General features: G+C 46.2%; 1 protein-coding gene across 1 annotated transcript; it reads left to right on the top strand.

Annotated features, from left to right (window-relative positions):
• Positions 1-991: 991 nt before the first annotated feature.
• TMCO1 (transmembrane and coiled-coil domains 1) lies at positions 992-18,143 on the top strand. The gene is made up of 7 exons (XM_005528685.3): positions 992-1,147; positions 1,859-1,936; positions 4,979-5,038; positions 8,467-8,513; positions 9,117-9,184; positions 12,250-12,394; positions 17,812-18,143. Exons 1-7 carry the CDS (start codon positions 1,078-1,080, stop codon positions 17,908-17,910), a joined length of 567 nt encoding a protein of 188 aa, XP_005528742.1. The 5' UTR covers positions 992-1,077; the 3' UTR covers positions 17,911-18,143.
• Positions 18,144-18,216: the final 73 nt, after the last annotated feature.

Genomic DNA, 18,216 nt, shown 5'->3' with positions numbered 1-18,216 from the left:
TTTAATTCCCTGTGAACCACATAATGCTGTACTCCACTGCTGGCTGTACCAGGAGCGTGTGGGACAGCAACAGCCCCTGGGTAAAGGGCAGGCAGCAATATTCCTAAATATTTGATCCCAGAAAGTGCCTCCTGGTGAGATGCACTAACAGGGTATTCACAGAAACACAGAATCCTAGAGCGGTTTGGGCTGAAAGGGACATTAAAGATCATCTCATTCCACCCCTGTCATGGACGGGGACACCTTCCACTAGACCAGTTGCTCCAAAACCTGTCCAAGTTGGTCTTAAAACACTTCCATTCACATCACGAGGCAAATTAACCCACGGCAGAGTTGTAGAAACCAGAAAGGCGTCTCCAAGCCAACCTTTTTGTTTTGTGCCATCTTCCCTGGCAAGCGGGTTCAGGCTCCACATCCCGGCAAGGTGCAGGGAGGGCGGACACCCACCCAGTGCCAAACTCTGGAGGTTTTAGGTCTGACATAAGGATTAATTTCTTCACAGAAAGGGTGATTAGACATTGGAGCGGGCTGCCCAAGGACATGATGGTGTCAGCGTCCCTGCAGCTGTTTAAGGAATGACCCGGTATGGCATTTGGTGCCACGGTACTGCTGGGTCACGGGCTGGACTCGGGATGATCGCGGAGGTCTTTTCCACAATAACTGATTCTGTGAACTCTTCCGCGAGCCCTGAGCCACGGCCCGGTGTGCGGGACTCGGGTGGGCTGCAGCAAGAGCCGGGCGCAGACCCCGCCATGACAACGACCCTCCCTCAGCCCCCACTGAGGGGCGGGGCCTACCGCTACGATTGACAGCCGCATCGTCCAATCAGCGCAGCGCGCGCCCAGACGATTGACAGATTGACAGATTGACAGGGATCTCGCCCAATCACAGCAGCGTCCGCCCAGCATTCCCCGCCCCTCGCCCTTCCCGCGCCTCTTCGCGCAGCCGGCGGCGCCAGCCGGAAGCGCAGGTGGTCGCTTCCGGGCGTTGCTAGGTAACGCGGCCGGCAGCTTCCGGGTGGAGGCTGCACTTCCGGGTGCGCGGCGGCGTTGCCGGGTGGGGGGCGGCGGCGGCACCATGAGCACCATGTTCGCCGACACCCTCCTCATCGTCTTCATCTCCGTCTGCACCGCGCTGCTGGCCGAGGGTGAGCCGGGCAGGGCGCGGCTGTGTGCGGGGGGCGGCCGGCAGCTCCCGGGAGCCGGAGAAGGGGCGGCACTGGGGGCCCTCGGGGTCACCTGAACCTGAGGAGCAGCGGTGAATCCTTCCCCTCCGAGCAGCGCTGAGCTGTGCTGCAAAGCGCTGGGAATTGGGGTTATTCCCTCCAGGAGGGAGGATGGAAAAGGACGTAGTGATTTTTCCCCATAGCTGTTTAGGCAGGGTGTGAAGAAATCGCCTGACCTTGCAGTGATAGTGGTTTAAGCTGCTTGAAAATTATATTTTAGTGGTTGGAATAGAGGCAGCTTTTTAATGAAGTGTCTTTCGGGGTAGTTACAAGTCAGAGGTCCGGTTTCTGGAGTGCTGTATCCCTAAATCCCCTTTCTCCCCCCTGTCCCCAAGTCTTCATCCCACACTTGCAAAACAGGTTTATCAATAAAAGTAAAAACTAAAGACTTGTTTCAGCTTTACACCTCTAGCTCATTTAATGGTTTATTTTACAGTTCCACTTTGCATGCGACTTGGAATGGGAGGATTTGAAGGAAAGGGATGGTGCAGTTTGCTGGTGCTCCTTTGGCTGTGTTATAACGGGGTTTTGTAGACATAAATTTTAATTTCTGCACGTGGATTTGCTCCCTCATAGCAGCACTATTGCAGGAGACTTTTACTTCCCTCATTACTGGCTGAGTGTTTGTTTCAGGTATAACTTGGGTGCTGGTCTATCGGACAGACAAATACAAGAGATTAAAGGCTGAAGTGGAAAAGCAGAGCAAAAAATGTGAGTACTCAGGGCTTATTTATGTCCTTTATTCTGGTCTTTTGCTGGAGGAAGCTCAGCCAAAGACCTTTTGCCCCTCCTGTCAGTGGAGGACAGTAGGGAGTAAGAGATTGGTACTGGCATCTTTTTTTTCTGCACATGAGCAGCCATTGTCTGAAATAAATGTCTGAAATATGTTCCAGGATGCAATTTCTGCCTGTCAGGGGCGAAGAGAAGAATTTGAGGTGTGTAGAAAGTAAGAACTAGGGTTGAATAATGAATACCACGGTAAAAAAGCATTTTATGTAAAGATCAAAAGTGGTGATTGATGGTGGGGGATGAGTAAGGACTCACAGAAAGGTCTGAGCAATCAGCTGATGTAAAACCAAATTATGCTAATGTAAACTGGAAGCAAATAGCTTAGAAAATATTAGGAAATAAGTCCCATGTTCATTCCATAGAGAGGAAGTTTGGGAGGGGGTAAACAAAGAGTAAGGGAAAAGGGAGCTGAGGTTGAGCAGTCAGAAGATCTGCATCAAATATTAAGAGAAATGGTAAACAGGAGGGAGCATGGAGTGTATAAATGGATCTGTCTGTACCAGAAGCCAAGTTGCAGAGGAGAAATTCTGACCTTTCAACCTCAACTGTGTACACCCTACCCAAGTTACAGCAGTGAGAGACAGCACATGACAGCTGGGGCCAAAATAGAGCTGGTTTTACCTTACTAATATCTCATTATGGCTACAGCACTCTTTAATGCATGAGAGAACAATATTATCACATATTGCTCTTACCAGCCCAGTTTATTCCAGCCTTCCCCTGGGAAATTTAAACTGAGGAGTTGAAGTATAGTCATGTTTGTGCACAGCTCTGACATTAGGGGCTTTTGTCACCACAGCAGGAGCAGATGGGGGTTGCATCTCTGCCTGCCTCACTTGAATCCCACTTGTCCTGTGTGTGGGGTGGAATTGGCCCCAGAAGAGCAAGTCAGAGAAGGAGTTAAAACCCAGTTGAAACTTAGTGTCCTCTCGTGTTTGTGCTGTTCAATTCCAAAAGCAGTTAGCAGGGCTTAATCTCTAGGGTTTAATGATTGCTGTAACAGTTTAATGCTGTTTGCTTTTATAGCTCTCCTGGTATCTAGGCTCTCATCTGTGAAGGGAGTGATGTGAGGTTCATGCATTTCAATTAGTTTCTGATCTCCTCGTTTGATTCCCCACCCCCAACAAAAAAAAAAAAAAAAAAAGGGTAAAGCTGAATAAAGAGTCAGTAAAAATTCAGCTTTGCTTTTTTCCCTTTCCCTCTTGTGCTGAGGACAGCTGGCTGACCTGAGTGCTTACAACTTGCCAAGTGGACCACTTAAGCCACACCTTTCAGCCGTTATCTAACACATCTGAAACAGGAAAAAACACATTTGAGACCTTTAAGCTCTCCCGTGAGAGTCCTAGGGATCCTTAGGATTTGCAGAAAACAAAGGGGCTGGGTAGTGTGCTTGAGCAGACATTGTTACTCCTTAATTTCGTCTCTTCCTGTCCTCTTCTTCCTAGGGAGAGGCTCAGCGTTGGCTGAGGCTGCTGCAGGGATTGTTCTGGGTGAATGTAGGGGTAAATTTACAAGGCTGAAGGCTGTCCCTGGAATTTCTGATGTGTTGACGTGGATGTTCCCATGGACTGTCCTGAGGGAATTGGGGCTGAGAGTTCCTCGGGCTTGGCATAAGTCTTAACAGCACTGTCTAGAGTTTAGAGCTGGGGCCATGGGGTTATGTGGATCAGGGCAGGGATGGACTGATGGGGTTTCTGCAGCTGGATCTGGCATAAGGAGGGTTATGGAGACAGTGTTCTGCGAGCCCTGGGTACATTATGTCATCTGACACCTCTCTCCAGTATTCCCTAGGAGAATTCCCTCCCTGTTTTCTTCCCTGCCCACCAGAGATCCTCTAGTTCATTGGGAAAAGCAGTTGTGTCTCACTCCGTTGCCACGGAGGGATGATGTATGAGGTGACTTCTTTGGGCTGATGTGATTTTCGGAGCAGTTGGGACTGACTCACAGGCATTTCGTAAGGCAGCTCTACAAATCCTGGTGTGGCTTGGAAGTCTGGCTGTCTTCATTTCCTCTGGGCTTTGAAATCAGGGCTGGAAGGTCTGTGCTGAGCTGGTACTTCAGGAGGGAGGGGAGCCCCAGGTAAATGTGAGCTAGCAGTGAGCCAAGGCTCTTTGTTGGTAGAGCGGATATGCTCCATGCAGTTTGCAGAAATACAGTAAAAAAGGGCTGCTCTCTTTTGTTAGACCATGGTCATGCTCCGTCATCTTTGCTTCTCTTGTTATAGGTCTTGAATGAAAATGTCTCTTGCTTCCTGGAAAAGCCCTTTTTGTTGTCCCAGAACCTCCTTTGCAGCACATTTACTGTGTAATTCCCATTTCCCTGTGCTGGCTCTGCTGTGCTGCCGTGGTGGTTGGTGCTTGGTGCATCTCACTTGGGATTTTAGTACCTTTGACCTTAGGCTTCTGCTTTAAAATATTGGAAATACTTCAATACTAATGAGTTGAAGAATGGAGAGGCTGTGGCTGCCTGCTTGGACAGCATTTCCCCTGAGAATGCCTGCCTGTGAAGAAGGGATGTAGGAGAACACAGACTTTGCTGTATTTTGCTTCCCACTGCAGATAACCGGGAGCAGAGCTTGCCACAAAGCTCTTTTCATTCCACTTGCTGAATCAAAAGTACTGTCTGATATTAATGACAAATCAGCAAGGGTCACTTGAGCCAAAATTGTCCCCAGGCTGCTCAGTCCACAGTGTTATGGGCTCTTGACAGAGTTCACAATTAACCCTTTAAATGTTTGTATCTTATCCAGGGTTTTGAATTTTTTTTGTTACAGTTTTTAAGTGATTGGTGTAACCAGCCTTGGTAGTTGATAATTTATTGATTCTGGACATGTTCTTAGTCTTACTTAGCTGCTTTTTGTGCCTCTGTTCTGCAGAGGGACAAAATGTTTTGTTTGGTGTGTGGAAAAGGAGTGGTGATATCACCACCAGTGCAGAAATGATGGAGTGTCTTTTCATTTTGCAGTGGAAAAGAAGAAAGAAACAATAACTGAATCAGCAGGGCGACAGCAGAAAAAGAAGATAGGTAAGACTGCTGCCTCAAGAATGGTGGAAAGTTGAGAAACTGGTGGAAGTAATTATCCTTTCCTTCCTTTCAAGGCTGCTTATTCATCTGCCTTACTCTTCCAAGGCAGGAGATACCCAGCCTCCTGATGGTTTTGATCAAATGGGTGGATCACTGAGAGGAGCAGCACCTCTTGCTGAGCTCCCTGACTTTCTCCCATTTTTGCCTTGACATCCATGGCTATTACTAACTTCAGCTGCAGTGCATGGCAGCTTGCTGGAGCTATTAATTGTGATTTTGGGTCTTTTTTGTTTTCTTTTTCCCCTTCATTTGAACACTTTAGAGCTGAAGATGTTCATATTAACTAACCATGCCTAGATTCATTTCAATTTCGATAAATCAGTTTTGCTCAATTTTAGGCAGTGATTTATTTTTCCATTCTTTTTCATTGTCAGTAAGCTGAACTCTTTCTGGGTTAGGGTAACTCTTTAAGTACTGAACTAAGCAAGAACAGGGTAAAGAGATGTTCAAAGGTTTTAGGAGGATCTGCTATCTGCAGGACTCGCAACGTGCAGCAAAGCTCAGTTAAGTTATTACAGAGATTGTGGCAGGAACACTTCTGAGAGCTCCTGGGAGTTGGTTTCCTCATTCCTCTGTAACACCAGGTAGCTGGATTAGTCATTTGATCTGTACAAAGCTTGGGAATTATAAACACATCTTCAAACAGTTCTTCCTAGGTAGAAAACCTGTTGTCCTTAGATTCCTGAAGGGACAGGAGCCAAAATGTTTCCTCTTGTGCACTTTTAATTTCTTAATCTTGACTAATCCCTGCATGGGATGAACACTGGTGGATAAGGTAACTTTGAAAGTGACCATATGTAACAACTGCAGATAACATTCAATAAAAAAAGTGTGACAATGACTTTTTTGCAAGGCACCATCCAGGCTATGTTCCTAGCAGACAATATTTTACTTGTGCTTGGACTAAACCAATAAACAGTAGAATCTGAGGACTTCAGATGCTCCACCAATTTTTATACACTGAAATAATCTTGTTTTGCAGATGAAAAACAAAGCACAAAGGGACAAAGATCAGAACTTAGGAAACGACCACTGATTTTGTTTGCTGTGATGCTTGCTGGCCAAGCCTAAGATTCTGACACTGATTTTTTTGGGTTTTTTTGTTTTTCTTTTACAAGTGCTGCATAACTTCAGTATTTCATTTGTGTTCATGCAAAGATGAATTCTTGATGTTTCTGAAAAATCAGATCCTAAATGTCACACTGGACTTCCAGAAAATGACTCACAGCTGTTAAATAGTTTTGAAATCTCTGATCTCAGTAACTTACTGGATGTCAAATCATTCTGCAAGATGGGGCATTGTTGTCACAGCAAATCTACTTGTGCTGGAGTTCTTCCAAGTTCTGCCATTTTAGTTAACAAAAAGTAAATATTGAGCTGAGGCTTTATGGATAAGTAACAGCTGTGGTACAGACCTGCCTCAGTTGCCATCTGTTCGTGCACAGAATAAGACAGGAGGTGTGTGGATGATATTACTTGGTTTCATAAGGGATGAATCATGCATGTGCACAAGGAGGTTGGGGGAAAGTTGCTTGGGAAGGCTTGATTTGGTGTTTCCTACTTTAAAAACTTTATTTTTAACTGTAGAATGAACTGTTTGTCACATTGTGTCTAAATCACCTTGGGCACTGCTGGAACAGGACACCTTTAGCATTGGTGTAGCCTTCTGTCATTTCAATTTAAAGAGATGATTTGTTAGCTTAAACCTTGCTACTGCTTTCTGTCTCCATGTGCTTCTGGAAGAAAAGACAATGACATTCCCAGGAGTCCACACGATGCACAGCAAAACTAAACCAAAATAAAAACCCCCAGTCCTGGCAGATCTCTATCCCTGTATCCTCATGGTTCGTGTTCCAATGAGCAGAGTAAGATGATTTTGGACTCCAGGGAGCTGCTTGTTAACCTAGTCCTCTTTCTCTGTGCTTTTACCCAACTGTAAACTACCCAGCAAAGTGCTTAACAGGCTGTTTATGTGTGCTTTGGGCAGGAATACACCATTTATGTAAGTTTGTAGACCACCCAGAGCATTTTCATTTTGAATCTGTAGAAATAGGTGAGAGACAGGTCAGGTATACTGGGAAATCAGAGCTGTGTTCTTTATGTAACCTTTAGCCCACCTAAATAGATGGTTAGTTATGCAGCAGAGGGGAAAAAACAAGTATTTGTGCCAAATGTGATTCCTGAAGAGCTGGCCTGTGGTTGCTGATACGTCCCAGGACACAGCTTCCCACCTGGCTCAGGAAACAGGTGTCTGAAAGGTTGCTGCCAGAGGGGATGGTTTGTAGTTAGGAGCAAGTGGAAATAGCAAAGAGGTTTCTAAGGAATTGGGTAGGAGTGTTGCTGTTGCTTTTCATAACACTGAGTCCCTGTGTTTAGCAGGGGCTTGGGAGAGAATTGTGGAGTTTCTGAGCTGTGGGCCTCTGGTACTGTATCTTCAGTAGGGATCCCTCGAAATTCCCATGCTGGATAGCCCTTGGCAGTCATTCTGCATCCTCCCCTCTTCTCTCATGCTGTTCTTTGGATATTCTTCCATTATCCACATCATTATTTCAGCTGGCTGTTGCTTCCCAGCCCTGGCTGCCCCTCTGGATCCTCGGTCTGAGAGGAGCACAAGGCATGACAGGGACGTTGGGACAGGAAAGGTGACAGATAGTGGATAATGCTGAAGGCCAGAGCAGCTGTCCAGTGAGGGACATGGAAAATACCCTCTCGAAAATCTGAGTATCTTTGAAGTCTGTGGTGATTTAAGGATACACTAAATTTCCAAAGTATTTCCTGCAAAGCACAGTAATACACTCATTACCCAATTTCATGTAGGAAATCTTTCCTCTTTGGAGAATCTCCTAGGTGTGAGAAGGGTACAAAATTCATTACCAAGACCAGCAGGATTTTGACATTGCTGAGGTGCAGATCCCAGCTCTGTGCATGGTTTTTCCTTTTGAGACCTCCAAAAGGAAATCCTTATTTATTCAATGTATTTATGATAGTGTGCAGCAAATTGATCACTGCTCCCTTTGGGAACTGTGGCAGAGGGGTAGTTTTTGTTTCCTGGCAGCAGTGCTCATGCTCCTGTGTGAGTTGGTTGAGTTAGCAAATCTGACATTGGGTGCATTTCTTTCAAAAATGCTGAATGTGTGATTCCAGCCGCCTCCTCTCTTTGTGCCTGACTTGCTGCATGTTGCTGTGGTGGAGAAGCAGTTGGCTGTGTACAGTTTTTCACTTTCTACTGTCTGGCAAAGAGAGCTGGAGTTGATTTTGGAAGTGTTATTTGTTTGGAGAGCCAAAGAGGTTAAGTTTTCCTGGAAATGAAAACACTCTGGTTTCTAGGTTGACATAACTGATTATAACTGTTGTTTTTGTCTTTCCAGAGAGACAAGAGGAGAAACTGAAGAATAACAACAGAGACTTGTCAATGGTATGAAAATTTAAAGCCAGTTGCCAACTGCTGAAGATTTCAGTCAGTTTTCCAACAGAAAGACTTTGTTCAATTGTCAGACAAAGCTGCTTTTCCTTTGAAAAGGTCCTTCTGGATTTTCTCTAATAACTACAATTTTAGTATGAGCCACAGAGTTACTGCCTCATCTCATGCCAACCCTTAGCTATTTTCATCTTTGCAAGTCTCCATGATGTTTTGCAAAGTAGAATTAATTTTTGTGGCTTCCTATAACTTTGATCATTGTAATGATCCCCTACTGGGAGTCTTCTGGGAATCCCCCTGATGGGTTTTTTAGGTTTAAGGAAAAAATAATACCAGCCCGTGCAAGCTGACAGGACAATTCTTGAGCACTTTTTGGTTTTGTCTCTCTGAAGCAGAACTTCCCATCAGTGGCCCACACTGTGGCTGCCTTTGTACCCAGTCTCTTTCAGACTTCTCCAGTCACTTTTACAACACCTCTGTCTCATGGGTCATCCTTTTTCCCTGTTGATTTCAGTGATCTGTACAAAGCCTGTTTTTAAGGCTCATAATACCTCAGTGTGGGCCTGTTGTTTGAAATATCTCTGACCTTTCTGCTTGCAGGTTCGGATGAAATCCATGTTTGCCATTGGCTTCTGCTTCACTGCCTTGATGGGAATGTTCAACTCCATGTAAGTATCAACTTCTGGATTTCTTTCTGAAATTTTTGTGGTGAACATATTTTCCACTTCATCACTTGAGGTGTTTAGAGTGACATTGTCCAGCCAAGAGCCATAAATAAATAAATGAATCCATATTTCATATGAAGATGTGGTGGTTTGGTCATCACATGCATGTTCTGCTCAAGAGGGAGTATTGAATACTGAACACAACCAAACTGAGCAAATTGCATTCAGCTAGACACAGCTTTAATATCTTTTCTGTATGGGAACATCCTGGTTAAGGCAGGTTTGGTGGATGTCAGGCAAACTTCTTCAGTCTTCAGCTGCTTTGGCTTTGCTGTAATGGTGTGACCACAGAATGCTCTTGCAAACTAACTGGGTCAGCTCCCTTGCCCTTAGGAATGAGCTGTAATTGCAGAGTTTGTTGTTGGCCTACTTGAGGTGATCAGATATAAACAGGTCCAGGCATGGGCTCCAAGCTTCATTTGTTTTCAAAGTGACCTGGGATAGGTGTAGTTTAAAAAAAACAAACAGACAAGAAACACCAAACTGGTTTGCATGGTTATAGACAGCTTTGTTTCAGATATGCAAATCTGAAAGGCTTGGCTTTTAGAACTTGATTCACTTGAAATATGAACTGTTGGCTGCTAAATCTGAAGATGACAGGAATGTTGTTAGGATAACCTTTAGGAGGATGCTTGATATCTGGGCAATATCCTTGCCCTGCAAACAGGAATTTACATTCTTGGGCACCAAAGCCTTTGGATTCTGTGCTGGCAGTCCCCAGGATACAGTCAATTGTTATTTTACTGGAGATCTGTGGGTGGATAAATTGCAAACATGGGGTAACATAATAACAGAAGTGCCACTGTGTGGATCCTTTATTTATGCAGCTTAGTCAGAGTTCAGCACTGAGCGTTCTGAGCAGAGCAAAGCAACCCAGCACTGGAGGATTTTGAAATTTGGGTACAGTCCTGAGTCAGTGATGTCTCATTTCACTGCAGCCTTGAGCAGGGCTGGAGGTGCATTGTGAACAATGAGGGGTCTGAGTGGATGTTTGTAGGGTTGCACTCCAAGTGCTTGCCTTGCTCTTTGGGTACAATACAAACACCAGCACTTGCCCCTAAAGCAAACTGAAAAACAAACTAAAAATGCTTTACCCCACTGTACCCACTTTCCTAGATGGAGAAGAAGCAGTTGCTCTGAATATTCTATGACTAAAAAGTACTACAGAACTGTATGTAGGAAGGGGTCGATTTGGGTTAAATTCTATATGGCTCCTCCTTCCATAGATATTAACTTAAAAAGGAAAAAAAAGGAGAAAAAACCAATAAACTTCTTCCAGGTTTACTTGTCTTGTTCCTCTTTTGAGGATTCCTGCCCACAGAGACCATTCTACTGAGCAGAGAATTGATGTCAGCCTTTGGGCATGTCTTTTATTTAACTGCCTCTTTCTTTAGAGGGAATCTTGAGCAGCAGGAGTATCCATGGAGGCACCGTGGGTGTGGTAGGAAAAGGAGGAAAAGGGTGGCTGACACCTGCAATGGCTGTGGCCACGTTTGCTGCTTTTCCTGTTCTTGAATGAGTTCATGGCTGCTGGGAAAAAAGGAGCAGGAATTGTGTGGAGACAGCAGCCTTTGGACAGGTACTCTGCAGATGCGGCTACTCTCTCTGTGCACCTCACTGCCAAGTGCTCCCTTAGCCAAACTGGAAATCACTGGGATGATTTCCTGCTGTCGTTCCTGGAGTGTCAGCAGTCCTGGGGCAGCAGGTTGGAGCGTGCTGGAAGAATGTGGAAGTGTCAGCAAGGCTGGTTTTACCCCAAAGAGCAGAATGCTGTGCCCAAGACAAACTGCTGAGGGGCTGTTGTGGCTTATAAGGTTCATTATGGCAGTGAGATCTGCAGCAGCAGTGGCCTCCAAGCCACCAGGGTTGTCACCTGGGGCAGAAATTACCTTCTGTGTGTCTCAGTTTTCTCTTGCCAGGAACTTTTTCATGCAATCAGTTCCCTGCCTTACTCTAAGAGTCATGCATTCTGGTACCTCTTGGTAATTGTGAAAACCTGCTGGAATTAAAAGCAGGTACCTCGGGGTGTTACTGCTGAAGTACTTGTCATTCTCACAGCAGGAATAACGCAGAATTTTAAGCCACTGGGGGATGTTTCAGGGAGATAAACATCCGTTCTGAGCTCTTTTGCCAAACTGCCTGTGAGATGTAAACAAAGTTGGCGTGTGTTTGAGCCGTGGCTGTGTGAATGCATCTCCACAGGAAAGAAGGCTCATTTAGGATCTCTTGAAACAAGAAACACCTGTTCAAAAATCAGCACATGCTGAGAAAATAACATCCAAATATGCACATGCTGATGAGGCATCATACACATCTACATCAAAAGATTGGGTTGACTGTCTGGCTTGGGAGAAATCTTTGCAAACTGGCCAAAATTCACACTCTGGCTGATGCCCTGGAATGTGGGCCTGGAGGGATTCCAGGAGCAGGACATGCCGCTCGGAATATGCGGTATCATCCTGCCTCTGCACTGCCTTCATCTCCACAGCTAATGCAGAGAAACTGGGGGCATGAAGTGTTCTGTTGGTGGCTCTCCTGGGCATCCTGAGGAGCACAGCTGCTCCAGGGAAAGAAAAGGTGTCTTTGATTTATGCACTGGTTTAAAAAATGCTGTTTTGCTTGAAGCAAAGGGTCTGTCTTGTTGCAGTAACTACAGTTATTCTGACATTCATCTCTTATTGAAGTGCTGACTGTGTTCTGGGAACTGATATGCTAAATCTGACTTAGAAATAAAACGCACCAGAAAACTGCAAAATACCAAGATTTCATGAACCAGCAGCTTGTCCAACTGATCACTTAAATCACTAGGAAACACTTTGATTATGGGAGATGTCTTTATCCTCCTCGGTATAGCATATGGAGAGGGGCTGGAGAACACAGCAAGGCCTTTTAGCCTTCCATGTGGTCTTACCTGCTGTGGTGGCCTGTTGTAGATGCTCACTTGTTCTTTCTATATCCAGAAGCTCTCACTGCTGTCTCCAGTGGTGATCCAGTGCTCTCTTTTCCAGATTTGACGGCCGAGTGGTGGCAAAGCTTCCATTTATCCCCCTCTCCTACATCCAAGGTCTCTCCCACCGCAACCTCCTGGGTGAGGATTACACTGACTGCTCCTTCATCTTCCTCTACATTCTCTGCACCATGTCAATCAGACAGGTGAGTACACTTTCCCTGGAGCAGGGAAAGCGTATTCCCATCCAGGAAGAGGAGTATTGTACGTATAATCTTGGATCTGTTTGTGGTTTCTGTGTTTGTCTTCATTCCTGTGCCTCGTATTCAAAGCAATTTTAGGTTGGGATCATTAAAACAGTTGCTGTTCTGGATGGGCCTGGAAGATTTGGCTGGAGACTTGTATCAGGGCTCTGGGAGAGAGTTGGCAGAAATGGATTCCTGACTTGTGTGATAACTTTTGATTGCCATACCAAGAGATTGTCTCCATCAGAAGCTAAATCCTACTCCTTAGTAATTATGACTTTTACAGCAATATGTGCATCTTTACAAACAGCAGCATCTTTAGGGGGAACTTCCTAGGTGGCTTGCAGCTCTATAAAAGTTTTATCAGTCCATAAAGTTGCTAGAAAAGTGAGGCAACAATTAAAGCTCCTCTTTTGGGTTTGTCCTTCCTGTTTTTGCTGGCTGCCTGATTTTTTTCAGAGTCTTAAGAACTGTACCTTTGGTGTCAAGTCTCTCCCAGCATTAGGGACGTGACACAGAGAGGGGGGTCTGGTATGCTAAGCCAAGAGTAGGCTCCACAGACCTCTCCAGCAAAGCTCCATAATCCCATCTTTTGGAAGAGGATGAGGATATCAGTGAGGGACCTGTTCAGGAAGCTTCACTGGCAGCTCAAGTGTCAGAATGGCTGGTGAGGACAAGAGGGCCTTCTCAGTACAACAAGAAGTCTGTTTTGTTTTCCACTTTTGCCACAGGGTGCTGGGGATAAGTTAATATACTCTGGATGAATGCTGGTGCAACTAACTGCTAATTACTTTCTCTTCTGTATTTATATTTCCCTTTTCTTTGATTCACTTCCTGAATTCTCACTGTTTTCCTTCTTGACCCATTTATTGCTTTTCCTTGGGGGTGCCAAACTTAGACTGAGGGACTTAGACTTAAAGCAGATCAGCAAAGGGAAGTGGTGTGTAATGCCAGGAGTTGGGGTGAGCTTGATGGAGCAGCTCCATGACACAGAGTTCCTTTAGTCACAGAGTGCATGCTGGTGGATGGAATTCCCCATAGCCCTTTGTACTGGGTGCTTGTGCTGAAATGGATCCCAATCTGGTCCTGTGCAAAAGCAGATAATGAATTGTAGAATCATTTATGCTGAAAGGATCACCTGAGGGTTCATCTGGGCACCCCTCACTCCAAGCAGGCCCAGCTTCACCTAAGGCCAGGCAGGGGATTCCTCACTCTCTTTGCTGCAAGACAAACTTTCACTTCCCTGTGACTAGAGCAGGGTTTGCTGCTTTGAAAGTACTGACACTGAGCTCTTAGGATCACCTTCCAGAATTCCTGGGATGCTGTGGTCTGATGCTGTTCCTTCAGGCAATCGTGGCTGGTGCTGCTCTGTGTTACCTGTTACATGGAAAGTTCTTTTCAGTGTTGCACATTATGATAGGAAATTAAATAGCACCACCAGCAAGATTTTTCTGCACCCATTGGGTTGATTGGGGAACTCTCTTGCTGAAAAATCCCTCATTTTTTTTCTCCAAAAATACAATTCCTATGGTTAATTCTAATGCAGTGGGTTGAGCTTTCCATACGACTTCTGGGAAAAAATTGTCCTTGTGCTTGAGAGTTCCTGCTGATGTCCCTGTGGAGGAGGAGAGTGAGTTTATTTCTTTGTAGAAGGGTGTGAGACTTCAATCTTCATGTGTTCAATTCTTCTGTGTGTAAGCAGTGCTGCCTTATCTACGTGATCGTGGTTAACAATTCCTGCACTTCTCCAGCTGTCAGGCAGCTCAGCTTCTTCCTCCTTGCTACTCGAGGGAAGGGCAGGGACACCTTAGCTTGCACAAGAGGTCAGAACTGAAGCTGTGATTGTTGCTGGCATCCTGCTCTTGACTTTATTGCTATGTGAAAGAAGCTAGGTGATAACAGCATTGGGGAGAGGACTTCAGAGCTGTGACAGGCCGGGGGAGAGAGCGAGAAAGTAATTAATGGCTTAAAATAGTGCCAAAGGCTTGCATTTCGTGCTTTCTGTGACCTTGGAGGTGAAGGTTTTGTGATCCTTTGTATTTCACTGTGTGCAAAAGGGGAAATCAAGCCAGGCTGGTGTCAAAACAGGTGCTGGCCCAGGGGAGGACAAGTGGTGTGGGAGTTGGTGTCTGGCTTGATGCTGCTGACACAAGAGGATGTACCAAAAATAAGGGAAAAGGTTGTGAACAAACCAAGGAGACCACAGTCCCTCAGTCTTTCCTTAAATCCTGGAGGTGCCTGTGAAACCATCAAAGGGAGAGAAGAGAGATATTCCTGTGGAGCTCAGAGGTAGAGCAGGAATTGAGGTGTGTGTGAAAAAACAGCAGGGGAGTCTGTGGGGGTGGGAGAGTGCCTGGGTGGTGATTGAAGTGACATTAGTGGGACAGGCAGGAGCAGCATCAGGGACTCTCTTCATGTGGGGGTGATAAACTCTTCAAACACTGACTGGGAAGCTTTGCTGCCTGTGACCTGGCCAGCATCTCCCAAAATAGTCACCTCACAGTGAGTAACTTCCTTTGCACTGTTCCCAGCTCTCCCTGGCACGTAAATCCTGTCCCCTAGTTCCTCCTGCCTTCCTGTTTGGAGAGAGGAGGGTTGCTGGGAGAGGCCTTCCAAGGGTCCTTGAGCTGTTGGGTTTTCAGCTGGGAAAGTCTGCTGCTGGGCTGGGTGGGAGGTGCAGTGTCAGGGTTACATCCTCTGTGGCTGCTCCTGGTTCTGAGCTCCCAGCCTTCACCTGTGCTGTTTGGGAAGAGGGATAGGCTGCTGTTCCTGGGGTGTTTGCTGCTCTTCACTTCCTTTTCACACACATCTGAACTGTAGATTAGGTTGCTTCTCACCGAAATGTATTCCCAGTGGGAAGGGGAGCCAGTAATTATCCCTACTGCCAGGACAGTACTTTCCCACAGAGCCTGGTCTTAGGGCAGGGAGCCACTTGCTGCCTTGTCTGAGCTCCCTTCTGGGTTTGAAGACCAAAGCAGGAGCAGCTCCTGTGCTTCCTGCAGTCATTTGAGAAAACATCAAAAGAGCTCAGATGAGTGATTTGGATCCCTAAATCTTCCCTCTCTGTCCTGAGGGTGATGGTTGTGCTTGTGTTGGAATCTGCAGATTTCCTTGTCCAACGTGGCCCACAGCAGATGGGACAAGGTTTCTGCTGGGCCTTGCCCTATCTTTGGTGCTCCCAGGTGTAGATTTCAGGATTGCTGTCCAGCAAAACATGCTTTGGAGCTAGTGTGTGATGCTTTCTGCCTTCCAGAGCAGGAGGGACTGCGTGGAAGGATAATGCAGGAGTGTCTAGTCTGGAATTACGACAGACAGACAGTCATCTCCCTTCCTCTTCAAACAGTTGGAATAAAGTTTAGCACCACAGTTCTCCTCTCTCTCCCTGCTATAAGGAGCGAGGAGGAGGCAGTGCAGGCTTCCTTGGTTCCGTGGATCCCTGCTAGGATCTCTGCTCCGCGGGTGAGCCGCTGGGAAGCTGACAGGACACGGGTCCTGCGGGCTGCTGGCTCTGCAGCACCCTCTGGTGTGCTTGGGCTGTCCCTTGACTGCTCCTTTCCTTTCTGGCCCTGCCTCCATCGAAGAAACTCTGAGAAGAACCACAGCAAGGAGTTAATGCTCTCAAACGTACTCAGTTGCTGAACATCAACCAGTGGCTGGTTTATGTATGCCGTGGACTAAACCCGATGTAATTCTTCTTCATGTGTTCCTTGTGTGTGGGCTGAAACCTTCCTTTTCATAATCTCCAGCTGGAATAAATCCTGATTAGATTTTATTTTAGCTACAGAGGAATTGCAAAACTATCTGCCTTTTTTCTTTTTTTTTTCTTCTTTTCTCTTTTTTACTTTTTTTTTTTTTTAGTTTATTCTCCTTCCATGATAAAAAAATTCAAGAGCTGTATGACCTTGCTCTCTGACCTATCCTTACAGTTATTTTGGAGAGGACACTCAGGTTTGAAGAGAATCCTTCCTCCCTTTGTTGTCTCGATAGGCAGCACTCAGGTGGTGACACAAGGAGGACACAGTTGCTTTCTTCTTTCCCCTGCATCTCAGATGTCCCTGTTTTGCCAGCACTGCAGGAGCAGCATCTTGAGCTGGAGTTCCTTACAGTGAAGAATGAAACTCTTGGCTCTTTGTAGTTGCACTGTTGTGAAATTTAAAAGAAATTTCACAAAAATCAAGAAAAACATTCAAATTTAAATATTTTGCTGTGATGTTTGGGCTTATGCCTGGCTCTGCTAATTAATTCTTCCCCTGTTTGTTGTTTTCCACTGAAACACCCCGCTCTGATGCAGATGAGGTCATCCCAATAGTCAGGTTTTGGGGTTTTCTCCATATGTCCTGTTATCCTGCATGTCTCCAGCACCCCATTGTTCTGTGTGCAGCACTGGCATTCGTGTTAATTCTGGGACTAAGCTCCTGACTTGCACTTGGCACATGCTCTGGTTGCCATGCTGCTGTCCCAAATTCCAGCTGCATTAGGAGACTCCAGCTCCCATGGCCACCACCAGCAGTGCTTTCTGGAATTTGGGAAAACCCAGGGCTGCAGGAGTCTGCCCGTGGGCAGGCACTGGGAACCTGCACTGCAGTTAAACTGCAATGGTGTTTTATGTAAAAATAGTGTGTGTAAAGACAGCTGACTGTGGGGTGTGCAGCTGAAAATGGGAAAGAATCCTCATCCAAAATGTGGATTTGGTGTTCAGAGGCTTTTGTTGGGGTGGGGAAGAACGGCCCAGCTATTCTTGTCTGGCTCCGTGCTGAGCTGTTTTGAACATTTAGGGAGAAAGGTTCAATATACAGTAGCCAGATGGATTAAGACTATGTAGGTGAGAACCTGAATCTGTTGAAACAAGTGGGAGGTTTTACTTGTGCTACTGGAGAGAGTCCTTCAGAGGCCACAAAGATGATTTGGGGTCTGGAACATCTCTAATGAGGAGAGACTACAGGAGCTGGGCCTGTTTAGTCCAAAGAGAAGACTGAGAGGGAATCTCATAATATAAATGTCTCAAAGGTGGATTTCAAGAGGATTGGGGTCAAACTCTTTAGTGGTGCCCAGCAACAGGATGAGGAGCAGTGGCCATGAATTAAACAGCAAGAAGTTCCACCTCAATGTGAGGAAGAAATTCTTTACAATGAGGGTGGCAGAGCACTGGAACAGCTGCCCAGGGAGGCCATGGAGTCTCCCTCTCTGGAGATGTTCCAAACCCACCCGGACTTGTTCCTGTCACCTGCTCCAGGTGACCTTGCCTTGGCTGGTGGGGTTGGACTGGATGATCTCCAGAGGTTCCTTCCAACCCCAGTTATTCTGTGAGCAGAATCAGGATTTCTTCCTCTTCATTTCCCTCACCATGGTCTGACCTACCCTGCTCTTTGTTCTTGCAGAACATCCAGAAGATGCTGGGCCTTGCTCCTTCCCGGGCTGCCACCAAGCAGGCAGGAGGCTTCCTTGGCCCCCCACCTCAGGCAGGGAAGTTCTCCTGAAGCACAGCCCTCACGGGAAGCCTGACCAGTGCAACAAGACTGCCTTGGGAATGTAACAAGCCGGGATTCTGCACCGAGCATCACCACCTGTCCAAAACCAGGCTATGCAGTATTGAATTCATCATCCATTCGGAGTATTCCACCAGCAGTTGTTCGTTCACCCAACCAAGAAACTTCTCTCGGAAGATAACACGACCTTTGTTTCTGAGTAATAAACGGCATGGGCATGTTAATTTATGTTAACAATGTCTCTTAATTGGGCGATCGGGAGCGGGCCCGGCTGCCTGGCCGCTGGCACGCCCCGGG

This window comes from Pseudopodoces humilis, chromosome 10 (genome assembly GCF_049639895.1).
Source record: "Pseudopodoces humilis isolate 2021_Gansu_Grassland_sample_001 chromosome 10, ASM4963989v1, whole genome shotgun sequence".
In the NCBI taxonomy this organism is placed as follows: domain Eukaryota; kingdom Metazoa; phylum Chordata; class Aves; order Passeriformes; family Paridae; genus Pseudopodoces; species Pseudopodoces humilis.
This window is presented reverse-complemented; position numbering and strand designations above follow the sequence as displayed.